Here is a 24,072-nt window from a genome sequence, read left to right as displayed (position 1 = left end):
AGTTCCCCGAAAGGTATGTCATACAATGTTGTATTACACTGGTATTTGTAAATAAACCGATGTAAACGCGAGTTTGGTCGCCATGATGGTGAGCAGCATCCAAAAACATTGTCAATATGTCGTCGACGCACTGTTCAGCTTTTAATTGGTGTAATAGACGGTGCAAAGAGTCTTGGAAGTTCCCTAAAAGATATTTGTCATAGAAATGTTCATTTATAACACTATTTGTTGTAAAACAGGACAGTGGACAAGCGTCAGTTGCTAGTTATAGCTTACTTGTTTCTCTGTGTGATTAGTTGATGCTATAGTCTTATCAAAAGTGTTAGTCATTACAAAAATAGGTGTTATATTTTGTAAATACTTATTTATTTGATAATAAATTAGTTATTTGATATAGGTTTTCTAGTGTCCAGCATTTTTGGTTACTGGGACACTGGATCACGATCGCCACCTACAGGATTGGAGTGAAACAACAGACTAGCATATTCATGGACAAAGATGGCCAACTCGTGTAGTTGCAGGGGTCGTTGGTACGGGGCTCTTAGATGGCAGGAAGCTTTGAACTTGAACAATTTGAACCTGAAAATGCAACTTTTGATACACGTGTTCTTCTCAAATAGCAGGGGGGAAATGCCCCCCCCCCCCCCCCCCCCAAACAAGCTTCAGTGTAATTGACTTTGAAAATAATCAGTAGTTGCAGCTCTAGCCTTTATGTGCTTCGACTCGGATGAACATGTTTTGGATGTTTAGGCTTTGGTGAAGATCTGAGTCGTTGTGCTTTGAGCGTTTAAACCATTCAACTGCAGGATTTTCTTTTTTGCATTAAAACAAAAGTTTGGTGGGAAAACGTAATGACTCAAAAACCATGACTCGCTAAAATAATGTTCTTTACTTGTTTAATGGTTAAAAATATTTCTTTGCACAGAGAGAACATGAAACAGAAACAATGATGGCCACCAAATAATGACAGGTGGAACAAGATGAGGTAAATGTTTGTGAGGCGTCAAAACCAAAACGTTAGTGTTTTTGTGCAATGACAATAAAGGAAGTCTATCTATCTATCTATCTATCTCAAAATAGTAATAATACTCAATATATAATTACAGCTAAAAAAAAAATCTCAAAATGTGCAACAAAAACAAACAACCCATATATATATATAATACAAATCTTTCCTGCCAGACCTCGTGTGCACTAAATACTGTCAGAACGTTTGATCCTCAGCATATTATCTCACCACCAAACAAGACACGCAGAGTTTCGAAGGCCCAATGCAATCATCATGGCAGAAGGCACCGCAGCCTTGGCACATGATCATGGCTTTGAGGCGACAAGAGCATTTGAGCGAAACCTCTTCATTTGTACCATCACTAAAGGTCTGGATGCTGAGCGTGGCCTGGCTGGAGGCCAGACGAGGCCGCAGCTGGAGTACACCGTCTGTCATATTCCTGGTAAAACTGCTATTGTCCATCACAGACACGTTGGCTGTGTAGCTAACGCCACCGCCGCTCCCGCCCTGCTTAGAAATTTTTCCATAGATCTGGAAGGGAAGGGACGAGAGAGAGGAGGGGGCAGAGTGATAACTAGAGTATGGAGCTTTGCTGAGCTCATTTTTGGCCATCCGGGCCAAATTCATCTCCATATTGAGGAGTCCCTCCATGGCCCCGCCGCTAGGGTACCCATCCATGGAATTCCCAGGTTCTTTCTTGGTGACGACTGTGGGTGCAGCCGGGGAGGCTTTAGCAAGCGCCTGACAAGACGGCTTTGCACCAACTTCAGTCTTGACGTTGGGGGCAGAAGGGTCTTGATGGTTGGAAATCTGAGGCTGCGGAGATCGCCAGTTGATCTTAACGCTCGGCACCACTTCAGCGGGACACGGGTCTGCATGAGGAGGAGACGGGCCGTTCAGTACGGTCCTGTGAGCAGGATGGATCCGGTCTGGAATGGCCCCCTGCGAGGGCTGATGAGGAGGGGACTCTTTCAAGGTTGCCGAGTCTGCCAGTGACGTATGAGAGTTTAAGCTAGACATGTTTGAGGTGGAATTAGAGGACGTGATGACGGGGACGGCTCCAGAAGCCTGCTGAGACTGATACTGTGAGGTGGTCGGGGTCTCCATCAAACAGGACACAGGGTAGCCTTTCTGAGCCTTGACTTGAATTCCTTCTGCGCTAGGAACCTGGGGCGAGACCTCAGGTCTGTTACAGGGTCTTCGCTGCGGACCTGGCATTCGGCTGATCTCTAGCCTATCTGCAGAGTGTGGGGGTAGAACTTTGTCCAGGGTGAGGCTGCCCTGTAAAAGCTGTGTCACCAACGGGTTGTTGGCCTCCACACTGGATACTGGTCTAGCTGAAGTTGAGAGCTTCTTTGAGGCTCCACAAACACTTGGAGGGGTGATGCAAGATTTAGTACGGCCATTGTACTCTTCCTCAGCAGAGTTCTGTCTGGTGCTTCTGCAATCATCTACAGGCTCAACTTTGACAACAACGTCGTTCACCCTGGGAGTCTGTGTGTAAAGAGACTGGTGGTCTTGGGAAAGGGGCTGGCTCTGTGGAGGATGTGGCAAACCGTTGGGAAAGCAAGGCTGGATAACAGATTGACCCTGGGCCTGGATGACTGGCTGGTGGTTCAGCGGACTACAAATGATCTGCTGCATTTTTCGGTGGCTCCTTATCGGAGAGCACCAATCGCTGTTTGGTTGATGCTGTGGCTCATCCACTTGGCTTTCATTCTCGCAATCGGAAGCGGTTTCTGTGGAATCACTGTGAGTCCCAGCCTCGTCATCTCGGACAGCGGAGTCCACACAAGGTGAAGGTACGTCTGCTTGTTGTGCTGTTGAAACCAAGACTGAGTCCGTCTCCTGGGAATCTTTAACGACACCACATGGGGCTTTCTCGTTTTCATGTTCAAGCTCTTGGGCTGCCGTAGATCTGACCAGCTTCTGAACAACCATCCGTTGAGTCCCAAACCTGGGAAGAGTATCAGGAATGGAGGTTGGGACCAGCGAGCGTTTTTCCTTTCCCTGGTCTAACCTCTCTGAGGGTGGAGTAGTAGACTCCATCACCTTGTTTTGCCTGTCTAGTGGAGAGACTACAGACCTTGACACTGTGTCAATCTCTTGAGAAGGAAGGTTTGTTGCTTGGCCAAGCCTGTCAGAAGGATCATAGGCATTGGCTGATGTTGGTGCCAAATCTTCCTCAGGCCCAGGAAGCCTTCCCACCCATTTTTGAGGAGGGCTTGGAGTCTCTGGGTGCTCTGAGGACACGGACGTTGAGGTAGCAGATGGGGAAGGCAGCGTTTTGCTCTCTATATCGGGATGCTGTAGTTGTGTTCCAGACGAATGAGCATCTGAAGACGATCCTGGCTCCTGTGTGCCACCACCACCTCCCTTTCTCGCACTCCCTCCTCCGGGCTCGATCGGCCCTGGGTGCTCTTGCGCTCTTTGTCCACTGTTGCTATCCTGTATCCCAGCCGAAGGCCGCAGCCGGACCCTGTTCGACCCTGGCCCTTCGGAAGAGGCTGCAACAGCAGCAGCGGCCTCGCGCTGGGCTCGGGCTTGCTGTGCACGGGCTTTGATGTCTGCAAGCGTCCGCGCGCCCCCCGTCCCCGACCGCCGCGAGGCCTCTCCAGGGGGCACGATGCGGGGGCATATCTGGTAGGTGGGGTGCCCTTTGATCCAGGGAGGTTTGATTCTGGACAGTTGAATCTGCGGTACAGAAGTAATAAATAAATCACTGAGTAGAAATTAGAAAACGCAAATTTAACAGTGACGCTGGAGCAGGCACTTACCCGGATTGGCGGCACCTTGGGCTCCTCTGTTGTCGGCTGCGGTTTCTCTGGATGGACCCTGTCAATTGTGGTACGAAAGGACTGCTGATCATTCAGCCGCGGCCTCTTTTCGGGGAAGCTGGAGAAGGCCCGTGCCTCATCTGGTCTTCTCTTCTGTTCCTTGTGGTGGGTGCTGGGTACGGGGGTGGCTGCGGGGCTGTCCGAAGGGCTGCTCTCACGGCTGCTGGTGGCTGTTCCACCCGTGACGGAGGTGACCACAGACGCCGTGTCATCCAGATGATCCGTCGCGACTGCGGCACCGGATGAAACTGACGAGGACGAAGAAGAGTCCAAGCCGGTGGTAAAAGCTCCTTTATCAGAAGCTGAGGAAGGTGAGGACGAAGGAGACAAGTCAGAAGAAGAAGAAGATGATGATGATGAAGGGGAGGAGGTGGATGCTAATACTGGTGCAGCTTCTTCTGACAGCAGACAGCCCGTGATGTTTGCGTCTTTGTCATCGCTGGTAGATTCTGGACTTGGAATGGGAGTCGGAGTAGGAGCCGGCAAAAGGATTGGCTCCGGTGTGGGGGACTTTGGCTCGATGGAGATGTCTTCTGATGGGAGCTCCTCATCACATTCAGCCTGTAGCACCACTTCCCCTTGAATAACTGTACTTTCCGACATGGGAGAACCAATGGAGACTGTTGAGGTGTCCAGAGAATCAATGTCCTCGGCAGCTTCTGCAGACTGCAACACCGGAGAGGTGGTCTTGCACAGGGTGCGTCGGGCCCTGCGACGTAGATCAGCTCGGGTGCGCCGCCTCATCCTACCATCTCTCCTCCGCCGACCCACACTGCGCCTCTTGGGGGCGCTAGTTGAGACCACAGAAACGTCACTGTCCAGGACACTTGTTGCAACTTCACTTGCATCACCCATTGTGAGCTTCAGGGATTCCTCTCTTGTCAGGCCAGACCTGCAGGGAATCATACAATATTTTATAAGATAATAGGCTTCTTTCAACAACACTAATGAATGTTAAAACTTACTTTTGTCCATGGTACTCCTCAAAAAACTTCTCCTTCCACGCTTCAACTTTCTTTTCTTTCTCCATTTCTTGCCGGAATCGCACCTGCATCTCATGGGTGAACTCCCCTAAACACATCAAATGGGAATGTTTAAACAACAAGTCACCTTAAGTACTTTTAGAGCAGAAGCTCGTGTACCTTTAATTTCACCATGGTTACGGCTGTTAACAGTACAAGCTCTCCCAGTGCTCAGATACTGATATGATCAAACTCTAAGCAAAATGTTTAAGTGATAGTTTTCCTTGATGAAGGACCCAGTGGTGTGCAGTCAGGGGCAGCAAAGCCTTTTCAGCTGGCCTAACCATTACCAGAAGCCCTGACCTACATTCCAAACTTAAATTGTAGTATTCTATTCAATTATATTAATTTACTCCCAACAGTCGTATCTTCATTTTATAGTGTGTTTCTTGGTTGCAGTGCTTCAGTGGTGTAGGTGTGTGCTAGTCAGAGTTCAGCTATTATGTGTTGCCATATCAATATAACTGCAGAGATTGACAGGCTGCTGTCACATACACAGTATGCAATGGGGCAGGGTTTTTTTTTACGGTGAAATTTAGTCACCAACAGTAATACAAGTCATGATGACTAGTATGTATCCAAAGATATGGGGAGTTAAATTGCTTAAATATATTCATGGCAATCTTACTTAGAGAGGAATTTTGTCCATCATCCACAATCCTTACGTGAAACATGAACCCATAATCATTTCCCTTTTCTGTGCAACACTTACCCTCAGCTAACCTCTCTTTCCAGCTCTGGGAAGCATGTGTAAAGAACTCATTGTTGAGAGCTGAACTGCTCAGTCTGGCCATTCCATCTGGTCCAATCTTCATAGAAATGCAGATATAATCAAGAATTATTTGAAGAAATAATAATACTGCTAAACAGAACACAGGCAAATGTAAACATAAGAATGATTGCGCTGATTTTAGTTTGATTGCCCTTTTCCTACTTGTGTATTGGGTGTGCAAGTCTTGGTATAGACTTGCACAATACGTTACCTGGCGGTCCACCTCGGGGAGAAGCTGTAATAGCTGCTGCTGGGACTGTGCTGGGAATGCTGAGAAGGTTCTCACGTTAATGAGAGCCCTGATGTTTGTGTTGACAAGAATGGAGCCTGGTGTTTCGAAGTCCACATCTACCCCTCCCCGATTCCTCTTCATCGGTCCTAAAAAGCCCAAACCACAGTTCCCACAGAAAAAAAGTATAAATAAATATTATGAAGATATTGTTGTGGTCCACTCTACTAATATGGCGACAGATCAATATTTCTATAATTCACTACAGAAAGAGCAAGTATCACTGGACCGGTGGCTTACCTGACGGGACATGCTCTCCATTTACTTTCAGAGGAGTAAGGACAACACGTGGCATCATGACTGCTTTCTTACGCTGTCTCCCCGACTGTGGCAACAAGCAAACATGTTGAGTTGGACACAAGGCACTTCATTCAAAAAGCTGAAACACTACACAGTTTAACTACAGTTCTAAATACACACAACTGGTATTAATATTTTAACTTGACATGACAATATAAAATATCTCTCTGTCTTTGAGGATGGTACTGACCTGTCGGGAGCGGCTCAGTCTTGTCTGGGCGTGTTGAACGTGCTGGACCTGCTGAGCGTCGGTGCGTCCCTGCAATCCTGCTGCTCTGCTGAGTCGGGTCTGAGGCTGGTTGGTAGAAGACTGCAACTCTGTGGAGCCGGAAACACTGGATGAAGTTTCATCTGCCAAAGCTGCAGGTCAGGAAAAGACAGATTTACGGTGTCACAATCAGATGGTGTTGCATGTGAACATTTGCAATTTAACATCTACATCAGGGGTCTCAAACTCAATTTACTTGGGAGCCACTGGAGCTCGGGTCTGGGTGAGACTGGGCCGCATCAGGTTTTCCAAAAAAAAAAAAAAAAACAGATTTATTAAAAACAAAAAAAATTAAGAAACTTCGCTTTGGTTCCAATTTTCTACAAGAAAAGCTCTGCTAAAACATTGCACTGTTCTCAAATATCTTACTTTTTATTTTTCTACACAAAATAAGATGAAAAATAAACAAATCAAGAATAAAGAAAATCAATCAATCAGTAATAAATAAATAAATATAATAATCATAATAAAACAGCAAATAATAAAAACTTAAGAAACCACATATAGTTGGTGGGTAGACAAATTATTTTTTTCAGATTAAAATGAACAAAGCATTATTAGAGCCCTGTAGACATGACAAAACACGACTATAGTCACATTTATACTCTTTTGATTTACAACATATTGCGCAACTGCAGGGTCTTGAGACACATGCTAACTCGCAAACTAGAGAGCTAGCAACCTAAAATGGTAGCCTTCAAGTTATTTCCTTTAAACTTAAATAGCCAAAAACTTACCACTTCCACACGGACAGGGAGGATAACTATTAACAGTTATTTAACCTTTAACATGAACATTAATCAAACGTAATAATTTTTTCTGGGTACATGATACCATACAGCATCCATATCAAACTTGCGCGGGGTGCACTAACATTAAACTTTCATATCAAGGCAGAGGCCTCAAACTAGTGTTTGAGATGTGTTTGAGACCCCTGATCTACATAATCACACTTGGCTTCTCTTTGTAGAAACTCCCATTTAATAGACCCAAGGCAATAGTCTGTTCTGTGTAATGTTACCAAAATTGGAGACACTGGCAGTAGCAGGTGTCTCAGTGGAGTTGCCGCTCTCCTGCTCAGTTGCTTCAGTGGAGCCAGCCTCTGTGAGGGTTGAGCTGCTGGAGGTTGGGGTAGCGGTGCTGCTCACCAGCTCAGTTGGATTTTCTGACTCTGAAGTCTTTGTCCACTGCAGGGCATTCTTCTACAGATCAGACAGAGAGAGTAAAAAGGAAAGTAAATGTTCCTGTTCTTCTTCTTAATACATCACTGACAGGCATCCAAGTACAGGTACTGTTACCTCAACTCAGTAACATGCTTCATATCATCAAATTTAAACATAACATCAACTCAAATCTTAACATCTGTACAATCATTGTCCATTTAATCGGGGACACAGTTGAACTGCTGGTTAACACAAATGATATCAGCCAATAAAACGGCTTAAAGCATTTAGGGATGTAGACATGATCAAGACAATCTGCACATGAAAAAGTTAAAACGGCGTTTCGAGTGACTGAACGTGGCATGGCTGTTAGTTGACACGGGCTGGTCTGTTGATTTACTGGGATTTTCACACACAACCATCTAGAGGTTTATAGAGAATGCTCCAGAACAGAGAAAATATCCAGTAAAAACAGCAGTCCTCTGGGTGAAAATGCCTTGTTGATGGCAGAGGTCAGAGGAGAATGGCCAGACGGGATCAAAAAAATAAAATCACACAAATTACCACCTGTCACAACCAAGGTAACGCATAACACGTCAGCAGAAGACCACATCGGGTGCCACTCCTGTCGATAAAGAACAGGAAATTGAGGCCACAATTTGCACAGGCTCGTAAAAACTGTTTGATCCAACAATATCGATATCAAAACCAACCATATCGTTGATATCGATGTAGACTTTTGCCATTCTATATCCCTCCTGCATGCAGGCATGAGGGAGGAGGGTCGAGCAGAAGCCCAGAGGCTCAGTTGAAGCGGAGTGTGTGGTGCATGGTAGCTGTTTGGTTCCTTATTAAGACTTTGAAAACCCCCGCAATATGATGGCTCTCTACTGTAGTTGGGCTTCAGCTTGTCTTGTGGATAAAAAAGACAACACCGCTGCCTCTTTCCTCACCAGGGAATGGTTTCGTAGGCGGTGCGCACAACCCCTGCTACAAAAGCAGGCAGACGTGGGTCATTGAAAGCTTCTTCTCTTAGCCCACTCCATACCAATCCAGCAATACTGTTACTGCCCATCGCTTAATGACCACTGCGTACCAAGCACCTGACAGCGACAACCAATAACATATCATATTTGCTGAATCCAAAACCTGTACTTTGACCAAACAAGGACCAATTACACATCATTAAATGTAAACAGTGTAAAAAATGATTTATGATTGTTAAGTGTAATTTTTGCTAAAAAAACGAGATGAGTAGACTGCATTTTATTTTAATTGTTTGTTTATTTGACTTAAAATATACATTATACTTGTATTATTATGTCATGTAGGACCATGACAATAAAAAATGGTCTCAGAATGTCGTTTATCTGCAATAATTTTTAGGACAATTACAAAATTTGTTCTCGTGACAGACCGAGTGAGACCTTTGTCCCTCTCTGTGAGGAAGATGGGCCGTGAGCATATACACAGCAAAAGAGTGGAGCCTTGAGAGGAGCAATGCAAGGTAGCATAGAAATTAGGAGGTAAAGAGATGCTTGCAAAGCCATATTCTACAGCCCCTCAGTGGGACTATTAATAATGACCAAGGGGGACCCATCAACACAAACAAGCCAGTATGCAGAATTCTTTTGGAAAGTGGCAGCAACATAAAAGCCAACAAGGTGCTTGTCTATCTCAAACGTATCCACACAACCCAGTTTTCCCATCTAGGAAAAAAAACTACATCAAAATACAGAAATCCCGACAGTAAACACTTACTGGTCGGCAAAGTAAATAGAAAAGGAACAGCGGAAAGTGGTGTGCTTTCACAGAAAGTCATGGCAAAAAAAAAATACTACTCTAACCACGAAACTAGTGAATCAGGACCGACATCCTCTATTTCCGACTACATAAGAAAACCTTATTTGTATGAATTGTAGAAAAGATTCCACATAATTACAAATATTTTCAGTTAATGCATATTGATGCTTAACCGTACCAGTTATGTTGCCTAATATCTGCAAAACAGGAGGCTCATGTCTACATACCTTCAGTGTGAAAAGGCTCATCCGTCCAGGCAACTTAAAGAAGATGCTGTTCTTGACCCGATCTCCTCTCACCTGGGAGTGAAGCATTGTGACCAGGCAGGCCAAAGGTGCTGTTCCACTGCGTGAATACACAACGAAAAGCTTGTCACTCGGCACTGAATATTAAAGTGAACAAACAATACATTCACAGGGCTCTACGTTAAAAACAAAAATGACTTGCCCATGGGGAATCCTTAAGGTGAGAACTACTTGCCCGAACTTGCCCCATGTAAAATGAAAAGACTGCCATAATGATATATATCAATATATGCTGATAATTCATCAGATAATAGTACTGATGCATTGTATTTGGAGGAATGTCTGAAAATTTGTGGAGATGTATGTTAACATGGCAAGCCATGCTACCTTACACATGGTAGTCGTAGTAAGCAGTGATATTTATAAGTTGTGCACCACAATGAAACATTTGACACATTTGTGTACTAGTAAAGTGTTTTTAATCCAGAAAAAAATGCTCAATGGTCAAACAATAATTTGTGAAGCAAAGGTGAGAAAAATACACAGAGAAATGAAACCGCTAGATTTTGTAGCTTGTGCAAAATCAGCACTTGGTATTGGATCTAATCGGTGGTGTTTCATTGTGACCACTTCAAATTGTCACAGCAATGTGATTCACTCACCTGTGCCATCATTTGATTTGCTGCCGCTAATAAAATACTTGTTTAGGAGGCACTGGTTCATCACTTTTTGCTGTTTTCCTTCAGAAGTTGTTGAAGAATTAGACGATGTTGGCAGGGACGCCATGATAGATGTTTTCCTAGTAAAACCATCGCTGATTGGTTGATCGCGAACAAGAACGGGTGTGGGTAAAACGCGGATTGTGGATTACGGACCGCGGTCTAAATAAACGATTCTGATTGGTCCATTTCAAGATTTGCAAGGATTGGTTTGCAAATTACCACCGGAATTACGCAGTCCGTGTTTTACCAACACCCAACAAGAACCGCTTTAAAAAAAAACTCTTGGCAGTACGGCATGCTAAAGTGTACTTGCCCGACGGGAATATCACTGATTGGATTTACTTGCCCGAATTTTGTTTTAACTTGCCCCGGGCCATCGGTACAACGTTATTGTCGAGCCCTGATTCACATCTACCCAACTGAGCCACAAAAATAATTAATTATATTGATTAAAACTGTATTTTTGTCATTCCATGTCAAAAACTTATTTATGGATTGTTTTGCCCCTTTTAATTTTGTGCTGTTTAAAAACATTTAACACACTCAGCTTCTTATGTGAGCCCATTTCACACTAGCGTGGATTTTAATCATGCCTTGAGGACAACATGTGAACACATAAATCAACTCCAAATCTTGCAGACTTTTGAGTAATGAAGGCAACATAAAGCCTGACCATGGCAGTTGTTGTTGGTTATTTTGGCTAAGATAAAACTAGGCCCTAAAGGAAACGTCATATGCAAACATACCTTCTGCTCAGCGCATCACCAGGTGAATGAGTTCATAAAAATGAAACAGAAAAAATGAGTTAAAGACACATTGATACACAGTCAACATGTGTTGACTACTAAGAAAATACAGTAGTTTGTTTCAACCTCAGGGGAAAAAATGATCATCAATTGTATTTACTCAGCCAAGCTAAGCAAACAGTTTTTTCCATCCATTTCATTCATAACCTAGCAAAATAACACATTCCTAATAATAATGAGTAGTTTGAGGCACTGTGTAATGCTGAGACGTCACTCACAACGCCGATAACGAGGCGTTGTATTAGTCTGCCACGAATATAGTACTTCATGTTAGCTGCTTCAACAACAACATCGCTATGTAAATGGAACACAATTGCCGTTTTTTAAAGTTTTTTTTCTTAGGGCTTAAGCGTCAAAATAGGTGCATCTCATAGGGGAAATATTAGCTAGCTTGTACCAAATCATTTTCTTGTGTTAGAATACATGGAAAGGGGAACAAGGATTGTGATTGATGGGCACAATTCCAAAAAAGTGCAGCTCCCCTTGAAATATCAGCTTGTGACCTTGACTTACAGCAAGTTATCCATTTGTTATTAAAAATATAATCAAATGGATGGGCAATTGTGTACTAATATTATGAGAGGATTTTGAGAGGAATTGTGTCTTGTGTCTTGAAATCAGAACAAAACAATGAAGAGTCTAATGATGATAATGAGGTTTCGGGAAAAGAAATCGTCAGAAAATCTTAATTTCAAGCAACAAAAAATATTTTTTTTCGCAGAAACATGCAGATCTACTAGGAAACAACCAGGGTACGTATGTCTGCCTCTGACCTCATTTCCTTCAGCCCCTTGGTCTGGATGACATGAAGTATTTGTTTAGGAGTCATAGGTGCGTCAGAGAAGTTCTCCAGTACCTGTAAAAAAAAATAAAAAAAAAACACTTGCTTAAAAGAATTTGCAAACTGACTTATGACATTTGGCACACAATCAGATGCCTGATATCCGGTGTTCTCCTGAATTAACCAGTGGCACAGTCCTCAATTCACTTCATTGTTTCACATTTTTGAAGGAATAGCAATGTCTAGTGTTATTGTGTCACACTAGTGTACTGGCCACACCTGACTCAAATTCTATGCAATCAGTGAACCGTTACCCAATGTTACACTAAAATGTGAGAGCTTATTCCCGGTGTATTCGACGTAGATTCCAGATACGTTATTTTAAGGCGTATAAATATTCCCAATTTGAGGATGCTCAACACAGCACAGTCCGTTAACCGTTGGCTTTGAATACGACGTTCTACAATAATAGGTTGGAGGGTCTTTATGTTGCTACTACGGGTGAGGGTATTGAGGGTTCTTCATGGTGCTAAAATATTGTTTTAATTCCACGAGTCTTTGATGCTTTCAAGACCATGTTGCATCTTCAAAACAACTCGGGCGAATACGATGCTACGTCCATTGCTCAAAAGCTAGCATGCAGCCTAGAAAACAAAGGGCTCAAAACATAAATGCTAGCGTGCTAGCTACAATTAGCATGCAGTGTTGAATATCATTCTCTTGACTGTACTTTAATGCATAGCACAGGTGTAAAGCAGTATCCATTCTTTGGTGTTTAAGCGAAAAAGAGTCTGCTTTAGACGTTAGCGATGCTGCGCCAATGGCTAGCTGCTATCGTACTAATGTCCAGCTTGGTGTAGACGGAAATGGACAAAAACAAATGCGTTGCCGTCGTTTCAAATGAATCATTTCACTGCTCAAAAAAGCGTACAAAATGACGGATTTACCATTCGAGCCGCTTCAGCCCAGGTCCGCTCCTTCTTTCTCTTTTGTTTGTCCTTCATTTCCTCCGCACTGGCCTGCCGTGCCTACAAAGCGCCCTAAATACCGTGGCGGTTTAGCTGCCTGCTAACGCGGCTAGCTGTGCTCTCTGTTGGCTACGTAGCACTATAAAAACAAGTGCTTTTTTAAAAAAAAATCTCTGTTGCCTTTGACGACGCCGACCGTGTCTTGTTGTAATGTCACTATTGTGAAAAGTCGCTCCGTTTTCCTACACAGGCGCAACACACATTGTGTGGGTGCAGCATGAAGGCAGAGGTAGAGTGTGGCAGGCAGGAGTGCTGCAGCAGAACAAGCCTCCCCGAACGCCACTACCAGGTCAAAGGTCGGCGCCACCACAGGACTGTAATGAAACAAATGCCTTGGCATCTCAGAAATGCGTCGCAAAGGTATTTATACTGCCTGCACAGTAGTCTTAATAGGGATATCAAACCTTGCATCAAAATCCAACTACATTATGTGCATGTATGGTTTATTTGGAGGTACACAAATCAACATGCCTGAAAAGGAGTAGGTAGAATCAGAGTTTATACCCATTTTTTTTATATATCTATGACGGATAATTCCTTCACATCTTGTGTTAAACATGTTGACACTTAATAATTCATGTGTCTGTTTTGTCATTAAAAAAGTGTGCTCACTTTCCATGTTTAAGTAACGTGTTCCGTGTTTAAATAAAAGCATTAGAGAATGTTTGGCAACAGATAGCCTATGCAGTGATGAAGGAAAGAAAAGCAATAAGGGAAAATCAAATGACTCCCATTTGATGATTTTTTTTCCAAGCTTTTTTTCCCGTCCTATCCAGTCATTGTGGCAGATAGTATTATTGATCTAAATGCCCTTACGGCTTACATAATAATAATAATAATAATACATTTTATTTGTATAGCGCTTTTCAAGATACTCAAAGACACTTTACAAAAGAATGAAGTTGAACAGAGCAAGTAAACAGAATAAAAGACACACCAAAATACAACATTCATTGGTTAGTACACAGTTAAAAAAGCGGGGCGGGGCACAGCAGTCAGATATAGAAGGTTAGACATTAAAAACAGATTTAAAGAGGTGGGTTTTGAGTTGTTTTTTGAAGGTGGGAAGGTCAGGGCAGGCACGGAGTGAGTGGGGCAAAGAGTGCTAAACAGATTTGCTCTACCTGGAAAAATGCAAGCTACAGCTTCTGTATTATATGGAGTATTATTTGGCTGTATTTTATATTTTGTTGTTATGCAAATTTGAAATTTGAAAAAGTGAGGGGACCGTACAAAGACAGACATGAACAACAGCAGCAACAATTGAACAGTGTGAACACTGAAAGGGAGTACAACACATTGTCAGTACTCATCTATGATTACAACCAAGTTCAGTTATTTATATTGATTATTGTGTGAATCCTGAAAGCATCCAGCCCGAGAGATGATTGGTTAAATTCTTGATTTGAGCTCAAACTACCAATTTCCTATTACTTTCCTTCTACGTTTTAGCTTATTTCCACAGCATTTCAGCCCAGCTTCAGCTTCCAAACGGCTCCTATATTCATATTAAACTTTGATTTTCGCTTCTCTTCAAAGCGTTTCGGCTTCACTTCAGCTTTTCAGTATTCACATGCAATGTCAGCTGACATTGCATCATATAGTTATTTATTATTATACTAATTATTACATGTGATTATTCATTATGATTGAGGAAAAACCTTGACAATTATATTACTACATTATTACATTACTTTATCACTTTCCCATGTATTCCCATGTATGAACTGGTAAAGACTACATTTTTAATACAGGAAGAGAAGAAAATTTGTCGTGTGATTCATTTATTTATTTGAATAAAAAAAAATCTCATTCAGAAAATATATTGGCTTGAAGAGTAGAGGTTCACATCCTACTGTGGAAAGTAAAGTAAGTCAGAATAACAGACTGGAAGCTTTTAAAGGAGGGTGGTGCTTGGTATCTTTGTTTTTCTTCTGTTAACCATGGTTACCTGAAAGGAAACACATGCAGTCATCAGTGCTTAGCACAAAAAGGGCTTCATCTGCAAGGATACTGCTGCTCGTAAGATTGCACCTCAACCAACCATTTATCACATCATGGCGAGCTTTGAGGATAGTCTAGCAAGTGTCAGGACTATCTCTGAAAGTTGATTTATCTGCGGGATCGGGGCAACACCAGTGTAGTGCTTGTTTAGGAAAGGTAGCAGGCACGGTAGGGCAGCTCCTCCCGAATCCAGATCCATTCCCAGGCCAGTTGGGAGACATAGTCTCTCCACCATGTCCTGGGTTTTTCCCAGAGGCCTTCTACCGGTTGGACGTGCCCTGAACACCTCCCCGGGGAGGCCGTGTCCGGGAGGCATGCTAACCATGGCCCAAGCCACCTTCGGCTTAGCTCTCTCTTCACCACAACAGACCGATGTAGAGTCCACATCACTGCAGATGCCATACCAATTCGTCTGTCAATCTCACATTCCATTCTTCCGTCACTTGTGAAATGTTGACTCTTCATACATAAACTTAATGTAACTGTCAATAATCGCCCCACATCTAGTTTTGGAGTTCTTTGTTTAGTTAACCCAAAAGAAAGAAGTGACAGTTCCGCTTATTCATTTTCTAGAAGTGTTTTAAATTATTGGGAAACTTTTTCACCTACTTTCCGAATGCACTAAATACATGTTTCAGTGGCATATTAATGTACATCAATGTGCTCTCAAATTCCTCCTAATGACCAGGAGTTAGCAGTGTGGATGTGTGTGATATATCAAGTTTCTTTGGTTAAATAAAGAACTGCGTGTTTCAGTGTGCATTCAATGAAACACAAACAACACAAAATATTCCTTGGCCAGAATCTAAACCACAATCCATCCATTCTTTACAGAAACTGAGTCATCACCACTGCATACATACTGTATACAAAAACAACTACTAAACTAATTTCTCTGCCAGAATCTGTCTGTAGTGTCCCAACTCTAAAAGAACCACAATCCATCCATTCTTTACAGAAACTGAGTCATCACCACTGTATACATACTGTATACAAAAACGACTACTAAACTAATTTCTTGGCCAGAATCTGTCTGTAGTGTCCCAACTCTAAAAGAACCACAATCCATCCACCAACCGTATGCCTCACGGTGGTTTCATCCAGTAAATATAAAATATAAGCACACCGACGGGCTGAGAACTAATTGATGACGTATACGTCTACCAGCACGAATCATAATAATAAACTGTGTATGCTCAGCAATGAGGCGAGAGTTGGTGGCAGTAATAGTAAAGTAAAGTTAGCAGTAATGATTCCTACTGGTGGTTAGGGGGACTGGGACTGTGGCGGTGCTGTGACGTCATGCTCCCAGAATGCACGGCTTCCAGCGCGGCGCCAGCAGCCCAGGCCCAGACTCTAATAAACATCGTTTAAAAGCTTCATCTGGACAAAATGTCCACGTGGAGACCAAATGGAGCGTGGAGAAAGATCGTGGCGGTGCGGCAGTCGGTAAGGAGGCTACAGCTTCTACGTGGCGACGCTAGCGGGACTTTTTTTAGCCTGTTTGCAGAAGTAATCGAGAAGAGTTAGCTCCAGCCACACAAACTCCGACACAACTTAGTGAAGCGTACATCTATTGTTTTGAATTCAGCCTTGTAACTCGGACAACTTTTGCCCGTTATCCTCGGTCCCGATAACGATGTTATTTTGTAAAAACCGATGTGACGGATTTGAGATGACCGGAGGACCAAAAGAAAACTCATATCCGCCGCCGAATTTCAGCAACGCAAGTTCGGTTAGCAGACACGGCTAGCCCCCGGTCCCATAAGTTGTGGTCACGTCCTTCCTCACGGTCGTTATAACTTTGAAGTTCGTCACTTCAGTTAAGCACCTGCCATCTTTAATAATGTTTTTTTTTAAATTAAAAACCAAACCACCAAGACTTAACAATATGTTTTTCATGTCGTTTTAAACACTATGAGAGCTCTTAGGGGAGGAAACTGTGGCAATACTTTCGCCGTGGCGTGAGCCCCCACAAGATGGCGCTGTCGTCTCGTTGTGTGTCACCTTTCTGGGTGAATGAGTTAAAAATGGAACAATAATGCTGCTAAACACCAATATAAACTCTCGAGTAAACATTGTACCGTGGCGTGGATGCACCAATAAAGACGAAAAAGTGAATTTGACAACTCGTGGAATTGAAGACTTCCAATGTTGACGTATTTAGAAGCAGTCACGTGATAAACATTAACCAACGCGATAAAGCAGTATCCATTAAAATACAACCACGGAATCCTACTCTCTCATCCAGGCAGGGACATACTTGGACAGATTTTCACAGTGCGGTGATTGAAACATCTATATAAATTGTATCTTCAAGATTCAATGAGCTTGACGCACAACATAATCATCAAATTTATTTACTTGTTCATATAATGTACTCACAGGATTTAATAATGTTGTGGACCTCTGTGCTGTGAGGCCTTCAGGTGCACTTGTATTTGTAATTATTCACGTACCCCCATGACAATTGCCGTATGCGTACTCCATTTTGGGAACCTAGGGTTTATGTGATGTTTTGGTTGTGGATCATTTGGACATTGCTTCATGTTTGCACGTGCAAGTCATATGATGGGAAAAATAATAATGTTTTCTGCAGCCAGATGTGGGTCACATCTATGTACAGAACGCACATTCTCCGACTAAAGCCCTCCTTGAGTGAGAGTGCTAGTTTCTCTTAATGTGTTTTTTTTGCGTTTTAGGAAATCATTTAGGTATTTAGAACATAACAAATAATGCACAAAATAAATTCAATATCAAAATTGCACCAAATAAGAAAAATCACATTTCACTTCACCATGGCAGCATGATATACACATATTATGTTCATAGGGCAACATTGAAAGAAGCTTAAATTGCATTATGCTCGATTACAGTAGTGCACACACTAAACACTTTTACTTGATTTAGTAAACTACTGCACTATTTCTGGCGCCCCGCCCCTTCCCACAGGGACAAAGAGACTCTGTTCATTCCGCAATAGAAGCAACGCGCCCAGGTGTTGACAGATGCTCAGATTGAAACCTCTTGTAGTGCAGCCTGTTTGGTATAGAGCGAGAGAGAGAAAGAAGGAAAAGAAGCACATATGCACATGTCAATATATCAAGGCTAGCAAAATTGACTTAGTTTTTATTTATTATCAACCCGTTGCAGGCCTGTCATTTGCTTATGATGCTGTGTTTGTTTTCTTTTTAAATGTTTCAGATCTTTTAGGATGTTGAGCTTCCTCTGCAATTCTGCTGTGACTGGTGTGCCGTGCTACTGAACTCTAAAAGACTCAGAGCCAAAAAAAAAAACGAAAGTTGGAGTCACTTCCCAAAGCCCTCATAATTGCAGCCCTATTGGGTTGCTATGGCAGGTGCTGTCACCGAAAACAAACGCTGGACACAGGCCTGTCCCACCAAGGCAGGACAGACCACACCGCATCATTGCCACAAGGGACCATTAAACAGTCAACAAACTGCACTTAGTATTATTGCAAGCACACAGAGATAACTAAACCAGCCCAAAACCAGAAAGCTGAAGCTGATGGCCAGCTACCTGTAGAATCCTCATGAGTGTTGTTTGTGTCTCCTCCTACTTGGCTCAATTTTTTTGCAGCAGCAGCACAACCAACACTACCTCTGTGGGACCATGTTCCACCAGCAGGAACAACTGAAGGGTCAGCTGCAGGATAGCCACATTGCCAACAGGCAGCTATTCCACTGCCAGGAGTGTGGGAAGCAGTACAACACCCAGCTGGGTTACAGGCGGCACCTGGTGGAAGCTCACAACGCTGGCTCAGGCCTACCCTGTTCGGAGGGTGCACCATCCCTGCTGGAGCACCTGGGTGGCGGCCATATTGACAGGCCTCCTCCGGAAGGCAACAACAATACTGTTGTATCTGTGAGAGAGAGAAAATATTCCTGTGAGCGATGTGACCGTCGTTTTTACACGCGCAAGGATGTACGTCGCCATGCCGTGGTGCACACCGGACGCCGTGATTTCCTGTGTCCTCGCTGTGCGCAGCGATTTGGCCGCAGAGACCACTTGACCCGTCACTTGAAGAAGAGCCACGCGCATGATACAGGATTGATACCACTGGTTACACCCAGTACTCCAGTGACAACATCCGCGACAACCACTCCGTGTCCAGCAAAGGAGTCCAGCCCTTTAGCTTCTGACAGGGGCTCATCCTCCTCCAAGGAACCCGTGGAGACCTTCACCAGGGATATGTTCAACTCCTACCCCATTGCCAATCCTGTCCCTGGGATGAGTCACCCGCATGGCCTCATGCAGGTCTCTTTGCCCTCAAGCATGGGTGTCGGTCGCCACATGCCGCCCCCATCTCCTCACAACCACCACCATCACTTGCAGCCCCTTGCGGCACCACAGCAGCAGTCGTACAGCAACATGTCCAGGTACCAACAAGGATCTACCTCATATCCCCGCACCGACGTGGACAGTTTCCTGCTGGATCTGCAGAGTGCTCCTCCTCCCCATATCAGTTCAGTCAACTCTTCTACCTCTACATCTACCTCCCCCCAGAGGGAGATGCTCGGTGAAGGGATGGGTGTTGGCAGTGACCCCCACCTCCTACCGAGGAATCCTGCTATCTCCTCAGCAGAGCTTTCCTGCACCACTAACATGGAACTTGGGCCACTGTTGGGCTTTTTGCCTTTCAGCCTGCCGCCTTACAGCTCCCATGTGGGGATGGGAGGGTTAATGATGGGTTATCCTCCTGCCACCACCACCGCCGCCGCCTCCTCTCCAACCTCTTCCACTGGGTTGTCCTCCCAGGCTTCAGGTCCTTTTACCTTCTTTCAGCCCCCACAGGCTCACGTGCCTCAAAGCCCCGTTACCCACAACCATAGCCAGCTACCTCAGGCATACAGCACTTCTGCTGTTAGCACTTCTAGCTCCTTACCTCACTACTACCAGGCCTTTCAGCAATAAGCAGTTCTGTGTACAGACATTAGCCTTCACATGTGCATGCTGTTTTTGTCAAAGGTCAAAGGCGTCTTTATGATTTATACAGCAATGTAACTTAGATATTTGTTGAACACAACAAATCACCTCATCAGTATTACCTCGTTATTTAAAAAAGAAAAAAAAGAAAAAAAGCAAGTTTGAATGCACATCTTTTTCACTAGAACCAACAGTTCATGCACTTGACACAGTAGTTATCACAGGTGCTATGTGGTCTTAACCGGATTCAGCATCTGGAAAAAAAAGAATAGAATAGATTCGGGTAGGTACCATGTATTCTCAGTCATGTCACAGACCAGCTCAGAATCCATGTGGAAGAGCCGAGTTCCAAGAGGCCACACTACCACGGTGGCACACACACGCCACTGACATGCTTTTACCTTTTTTTGTTACTGTTTGTTGCTGTAGAGCTAATTAAAAATGCACTTAAGTTCATCATTACTTACCTTTTTCGTGGCTAAAAGGCGAGCCAGCCTCATAAACTGCTGCATTAGCATTTGTAAAACAGCTATTTGTCATAGGGGGTGTCAAATTTGTGCCACGGAGGGCCGAGACGCTGCAGGTTTTCTTTCCAGCCAGTTACTAAAGCAGGTGATTTTAACCAACGTGTGTTGATCAGTAAAATCACCTGCTTTAGTAACTGACTGGAAGGTAAACCTGCAGTGTCTCGGCCCTCCATGGCACAGATTTGGCGTGATGTAGATGCTGAAACATATGGTGCCAAATACCATAATCATAAGACTTTGGCCCCCTAACTGTTCATAAAGATGTCAGCATCCATGATGTTGTGCCTTTTGTACCCTTGACCGATCAGGCCTTGAGAAAGCATGCATCTGCTATGTTTTCGGCTGTAGTATCCAACCTCTACAAATGCCAAAATGTCTTACAATGAACAGTAGTTCCTTACGGTGCAAATCGGCAGCCTGACCTTGTGGAGTCTGACTTGTCACTTAAAGTAGTCAAATGCATAGTTTACTTCCAGGTGGAATAATAACCTCATACTGTAGATATTGCACAGTTGCCATTCTGGCATTCCTGCTTTCGGTCACAATGCAAGTTCATGCTTCAAAAAAAGAAACGTTAAAATTAACAAAATTGTATTTCATAGTGTACAAAAAATACCCTCTTTGGTCAATATTTTTGAAGATTTGCGTATCCCTGTCCTATATTAAGGAGATTAATACAATACATGGATGGGATAAAGTAATAATTGGTCTAACAAGTCCAAACTAGTTCTCGATGTTCTAAGAGTATGTGTTTATGAGATGAGACATTCGGGAATTGATGTGAAAATGAAGTCAAACACAATGGAATTCTTAACAAATCAATTGCAGTCCTAAAACATGTAATTTTTATTTTTTTTAGGTTTGGTTTGGTTGGTTCCTCAACAGTGTGTGGCGGCATGGATGCCCATGTTGTGAAGTGACTATGGTCAAACTCGGCGTTTCTGAATTAGCTGAGTCAATACACATCTATAATGTCGCCTGTCGTAACCCGAAGCATTAAGAACAAATGTTTGCCCACTTGTTGATTTTAGCTAGAGATGTATACTTGCAGACATTTAGATAACTAAAGAGTTTTGTTTAATCTGTTTTAAACGTACAAGAATATTTGTCTTCTGAAGAGTAAAGAATTATGCCCCTTATTTTTTCATAGAAATTAACTCTGATTTGTTGAATGGGGTGCAAGTATAAGGAGACAAGCTTTGACCTTGCATAGATACTGGGACTATATCAGTTTTGTGTGAGAAGCGGGCATCAAGCAGCCCCTATTGCCATTTGTATATGTACTAAGGCATATCATGGGCGCTTAAACCGAGTGATGTGACCCGAGAGATTTTTCTTTAAAAATGTATAATTTAGATTTTCTGGATGTGAGAAACTATGACCTTGCTGTTTTTGGTTTAGCACAGCAAAAAAAAAAAAAATTAGAATATTTGTAGCCTTTTCTGATTATTATCAATGACCCTGTCTGCTAATTTTCCGTTGGTTTGTTGTGGCTATCAAAAGCTTCTAATGAAATTGGGACTTATACGCCATACCCAAATTTGACTTTCTCTGAGGGGACGGGGGGGATATCCCAAATGATTTCTATCCATTCCTTTGATAACATAGTCCCAGTTTCAAGAAGAAAGGGTCCCAGTAGTGGAAACTCCCTACTCCCTCACATGTTCAAGTGACTGTTTATACTGGAATGAACGCATGCAAAGAGAGAATGCTCTCTTATTTTAACCTCATGCTGATCGACTGTTCCACTTGCATTGTCACTAGCCTCAGTGTTGCACCAATGTCAAAATGCTACTGTTGTGTCTCTTTCAAAGAGAGTAGAATCTCTTGACAGGGTTAAAGCACTTATGACATTTCTGAAAAAAATGTTTTGTACCTCAAACACACAGAAATAAGGGTTTCTGTTTTTTTTTTTTCGTTATTCTCCTCCCTAGTTATGGTGGCACTTTTGCCCATTTTAGATGTAAACTTTTGAAGGTAGCTTTTGAGTTAACTCTTAATATAGTGGCAGACATTGATATAATGACTTAAACATTCTACCTCTACCTCTTGTCATAACTTTCTGCAAGATCAATATAAAGCGATAACAGGCATTTTACCACTGAAATGACTAAAGTTAACTTTGAAGGACGGGGGATGTACACTCGGATCAGAGGTGTGCTCCATTGAATCAAGCATTGTTGCGTGTATTTGCCTTTTTAATGATATTTCTACTTATTTACTACCTCAGAAGCGAGAGGCAACTGCTTATCTAACTGCAGCGGAAATGTCTCTGATTACATTTGTTTATCGTAGCTCTAGTATTTTGAGAGTACCTCATAGCAGAATATCAAGCACAGGTTCTACTGATGTCAGTACCATTTTAGCCTGTAATTGTTACATTGGAACGCAGCTAGTAGTCAGGTACTTTTCATGCACACAAGTGGCAGCTCATGAACCTCACTGCCTCGTCTCACACATCTTTAACTGGATCACTTTCAGTATTTTTGTGTCGGATAAAGGACCAGAATACTTTCAGACAAATGCAGTAATCTTGTTTGTGGTCATTGAAAATGTTCTTCTTTTTAACAGGACCGGTAACACATTTCAACACTCGTACATTTAAAGTCATTCAGTTGGATGTAAATCATGCTTGTGTGTTTTGCGGTTATGAATGATCACACTGGAAGCTGTGTTAAAATACCTGCAATGTTTTCTGCCGCAGGAAGAATTGTTTATTACCTGCCATGGTAGTATGAACATTGTGCATATATATATATATATTTTAATACATCCGTGTTCCACCCACATGTGAAAAACCACGGTACCTACAGTGTAATGCAAGGACTTTGGGTTTCACCTATCATTGTGTGTATGTCGTGACCTATGATATATTGTTACACTGTGGGTCAAAGAATAATCAAAGATATTTCAACAACTGAACACGTTTACCTTTTCATGACTAAGTAGAAGCAGCGCAGATATGCGCTGTGACCATTTCATATTGTATGTGCCGAATACTCTCTGTAATGCTGTTAATTTCTGCTGTGAATCAAGCTCATCCACTTTTTCTTAGTTTTCATTATTGCTTCATAGCATTGATGACCAGGAAAACAAGGCAAATTGTCATTTTCTTATTGTCTAAAAGTAAAGCAAAATAAATGTGTAGATTTACTCTGAAGTTGTGTTTTAATTTGGAACATGAACTTTGGAAGGTGGTTGAATGAATAGAGTTTACGCATTTGGAAGGGAGTCCTGAAGTCCAGAAGTTTTGTACGGCTCTACTGATACGATCCGGACTTCCTTATATGGGCTGCAGCTACACTCTGTAAATGCAGGCCTATGTATCCGGAAGTCCTCGTGTGACCAATCAGAGTCGAATGAGCTAGCCTGGAGGCGGGCCGTGGGTGGAATAAATTTGACGGTTTATGTAGGAAGCAGGAAATCCACTGGGGCAGTGCAGAATCTGGAAGCTCTAGAAAGCTTTCTGTGCAGGAGATTTTCATGGCATAGCACACAAAGGTCTGACCCCACCTCCTTCCGTTGACCTTTCTTGTTTTGGTTCCTTGG

At 43.0% G+C, this 24,072-nt stretch overlaps 2 protein-coding genes across 7 annotated transcripts; one reads left to right on the top strand and one right to left on the bottom strand.

Annotated features, from left to right (window-relative positions):
• Nucleotides 1–879: 879 nt before the first annotated feature.
• Nucleotides 880–13,351, bottom strand: asxl1 (ASXL transcriptional regulator 1). Of its 2 annotated transcripts, XM_058051777.1 has the most exons (12): nucleotides 12,965–13,351; nucleotides 12,010–12,092; nucleotides 11,177–11,179; nucleotides 9,691–9,808; nucleotides 7,519–7,699; nucleotides 6,420–6,589; nucleotides 6,170–6,254; nucleotides 5,852–6,018; nucleotides 5,581–5,677; nucleotides 4,812–4,917; nucleotides 3,787–4,738; nucleotides 880–3,703 (listed from the first exon to the last, which is right to left on the bottom strand). In XM_058051777.1, the coding sequence occupies exons 1-12, from the start codon at nucleotides 13,019–13,021 to the stop codon at nucleotides 1,229–1,231; spliced, it is 4,494 nt and encodes a 1,497-aa protein (XP_057907760.1). In that variant the 5' UTR covers nucleotides 13,022–13,351; the 3' UTR covers nucleotides 880–1,228. The 2 variants fall into 2 exon arrangements, with proteins under 2 accessions (XP_057907760.1, XP_057907759.1); XM_058051776.1 differs by lacking the exons at nucleotides 11,177–11,179; nucleotides 12,010–12,092; nucleotides 12,965–13,351 and having other exon boundaries at nucleotides 6,420–6,547; nucleotides 9,691–9,829.
• LOC131104510 (zinc finger protein PLAGL2-like) lies at nucleotides 7,323–24,039 on the top strand. 5 transcript variants are annotated; one of them, XM_058051791.1, is made up of 4 exons: nucleotides 7,323–7,785; nucleotides 9,672–9,857; nucleotides 13,236–13,405; nucleotides 18,254–24,039. In XM_058051791.1, the coding sequence occupies exon 4, from the start codon at nucleotides 18,683–18,685 to the stop codon at nucleotides 19,982–19,984; it is 1,302 nt and encodes a 433-aa protein (XP_057907774.1). In that variant the 5' UTR covers nucleotides 7,323–7,785; nucleotides 9,672–9,857; nucleotides 13,236–13,405; nucleotides 18,254–18,682; the 3' UTR covers nucleotides 19,985–24,039. The 5 variants fall into 5 exon arrangements, with proteins under 5 accessions (XP_057907774.1, XP_057907775.1, XP_057907776.1 ...); XM_058051792.1 differs by lacking the exon at nucleotides 7,323–7,785 and adding an exon at nucleotides 7,818–9,167; XM_058051793.1 differs by lacking the exons at nucleotides 7,323–7,785; nucleotides 9,672–9,857 and adding an exon at nucleotides 11,683–12,489.
• The last annotated feature ends 33 nt before the right edge of the window (nucleotides 24,040–24,072 follow it).

The sequence above is a fragment of the Doryrhamphus excisus genome, chromosome 16 (genome assembly GCF_030265055.1).
Source record: "Doryrhamphus excisus isolate RoL2022-K1 chromosome 16, RoL_Dexc_1.0, whole genome shotgun sequence".
NCBI classification, from domain to species: domain Eukaryota; kingdom Metazoa; phylum Chordata; class Actinopteri; order Syngnathiformes; family Syngnathidae; genus Doryrhamphus; species Doryrhamphus excisus.
This window is presented reverse-complemented; position numbering and strand designations above follow the sequence as displayed.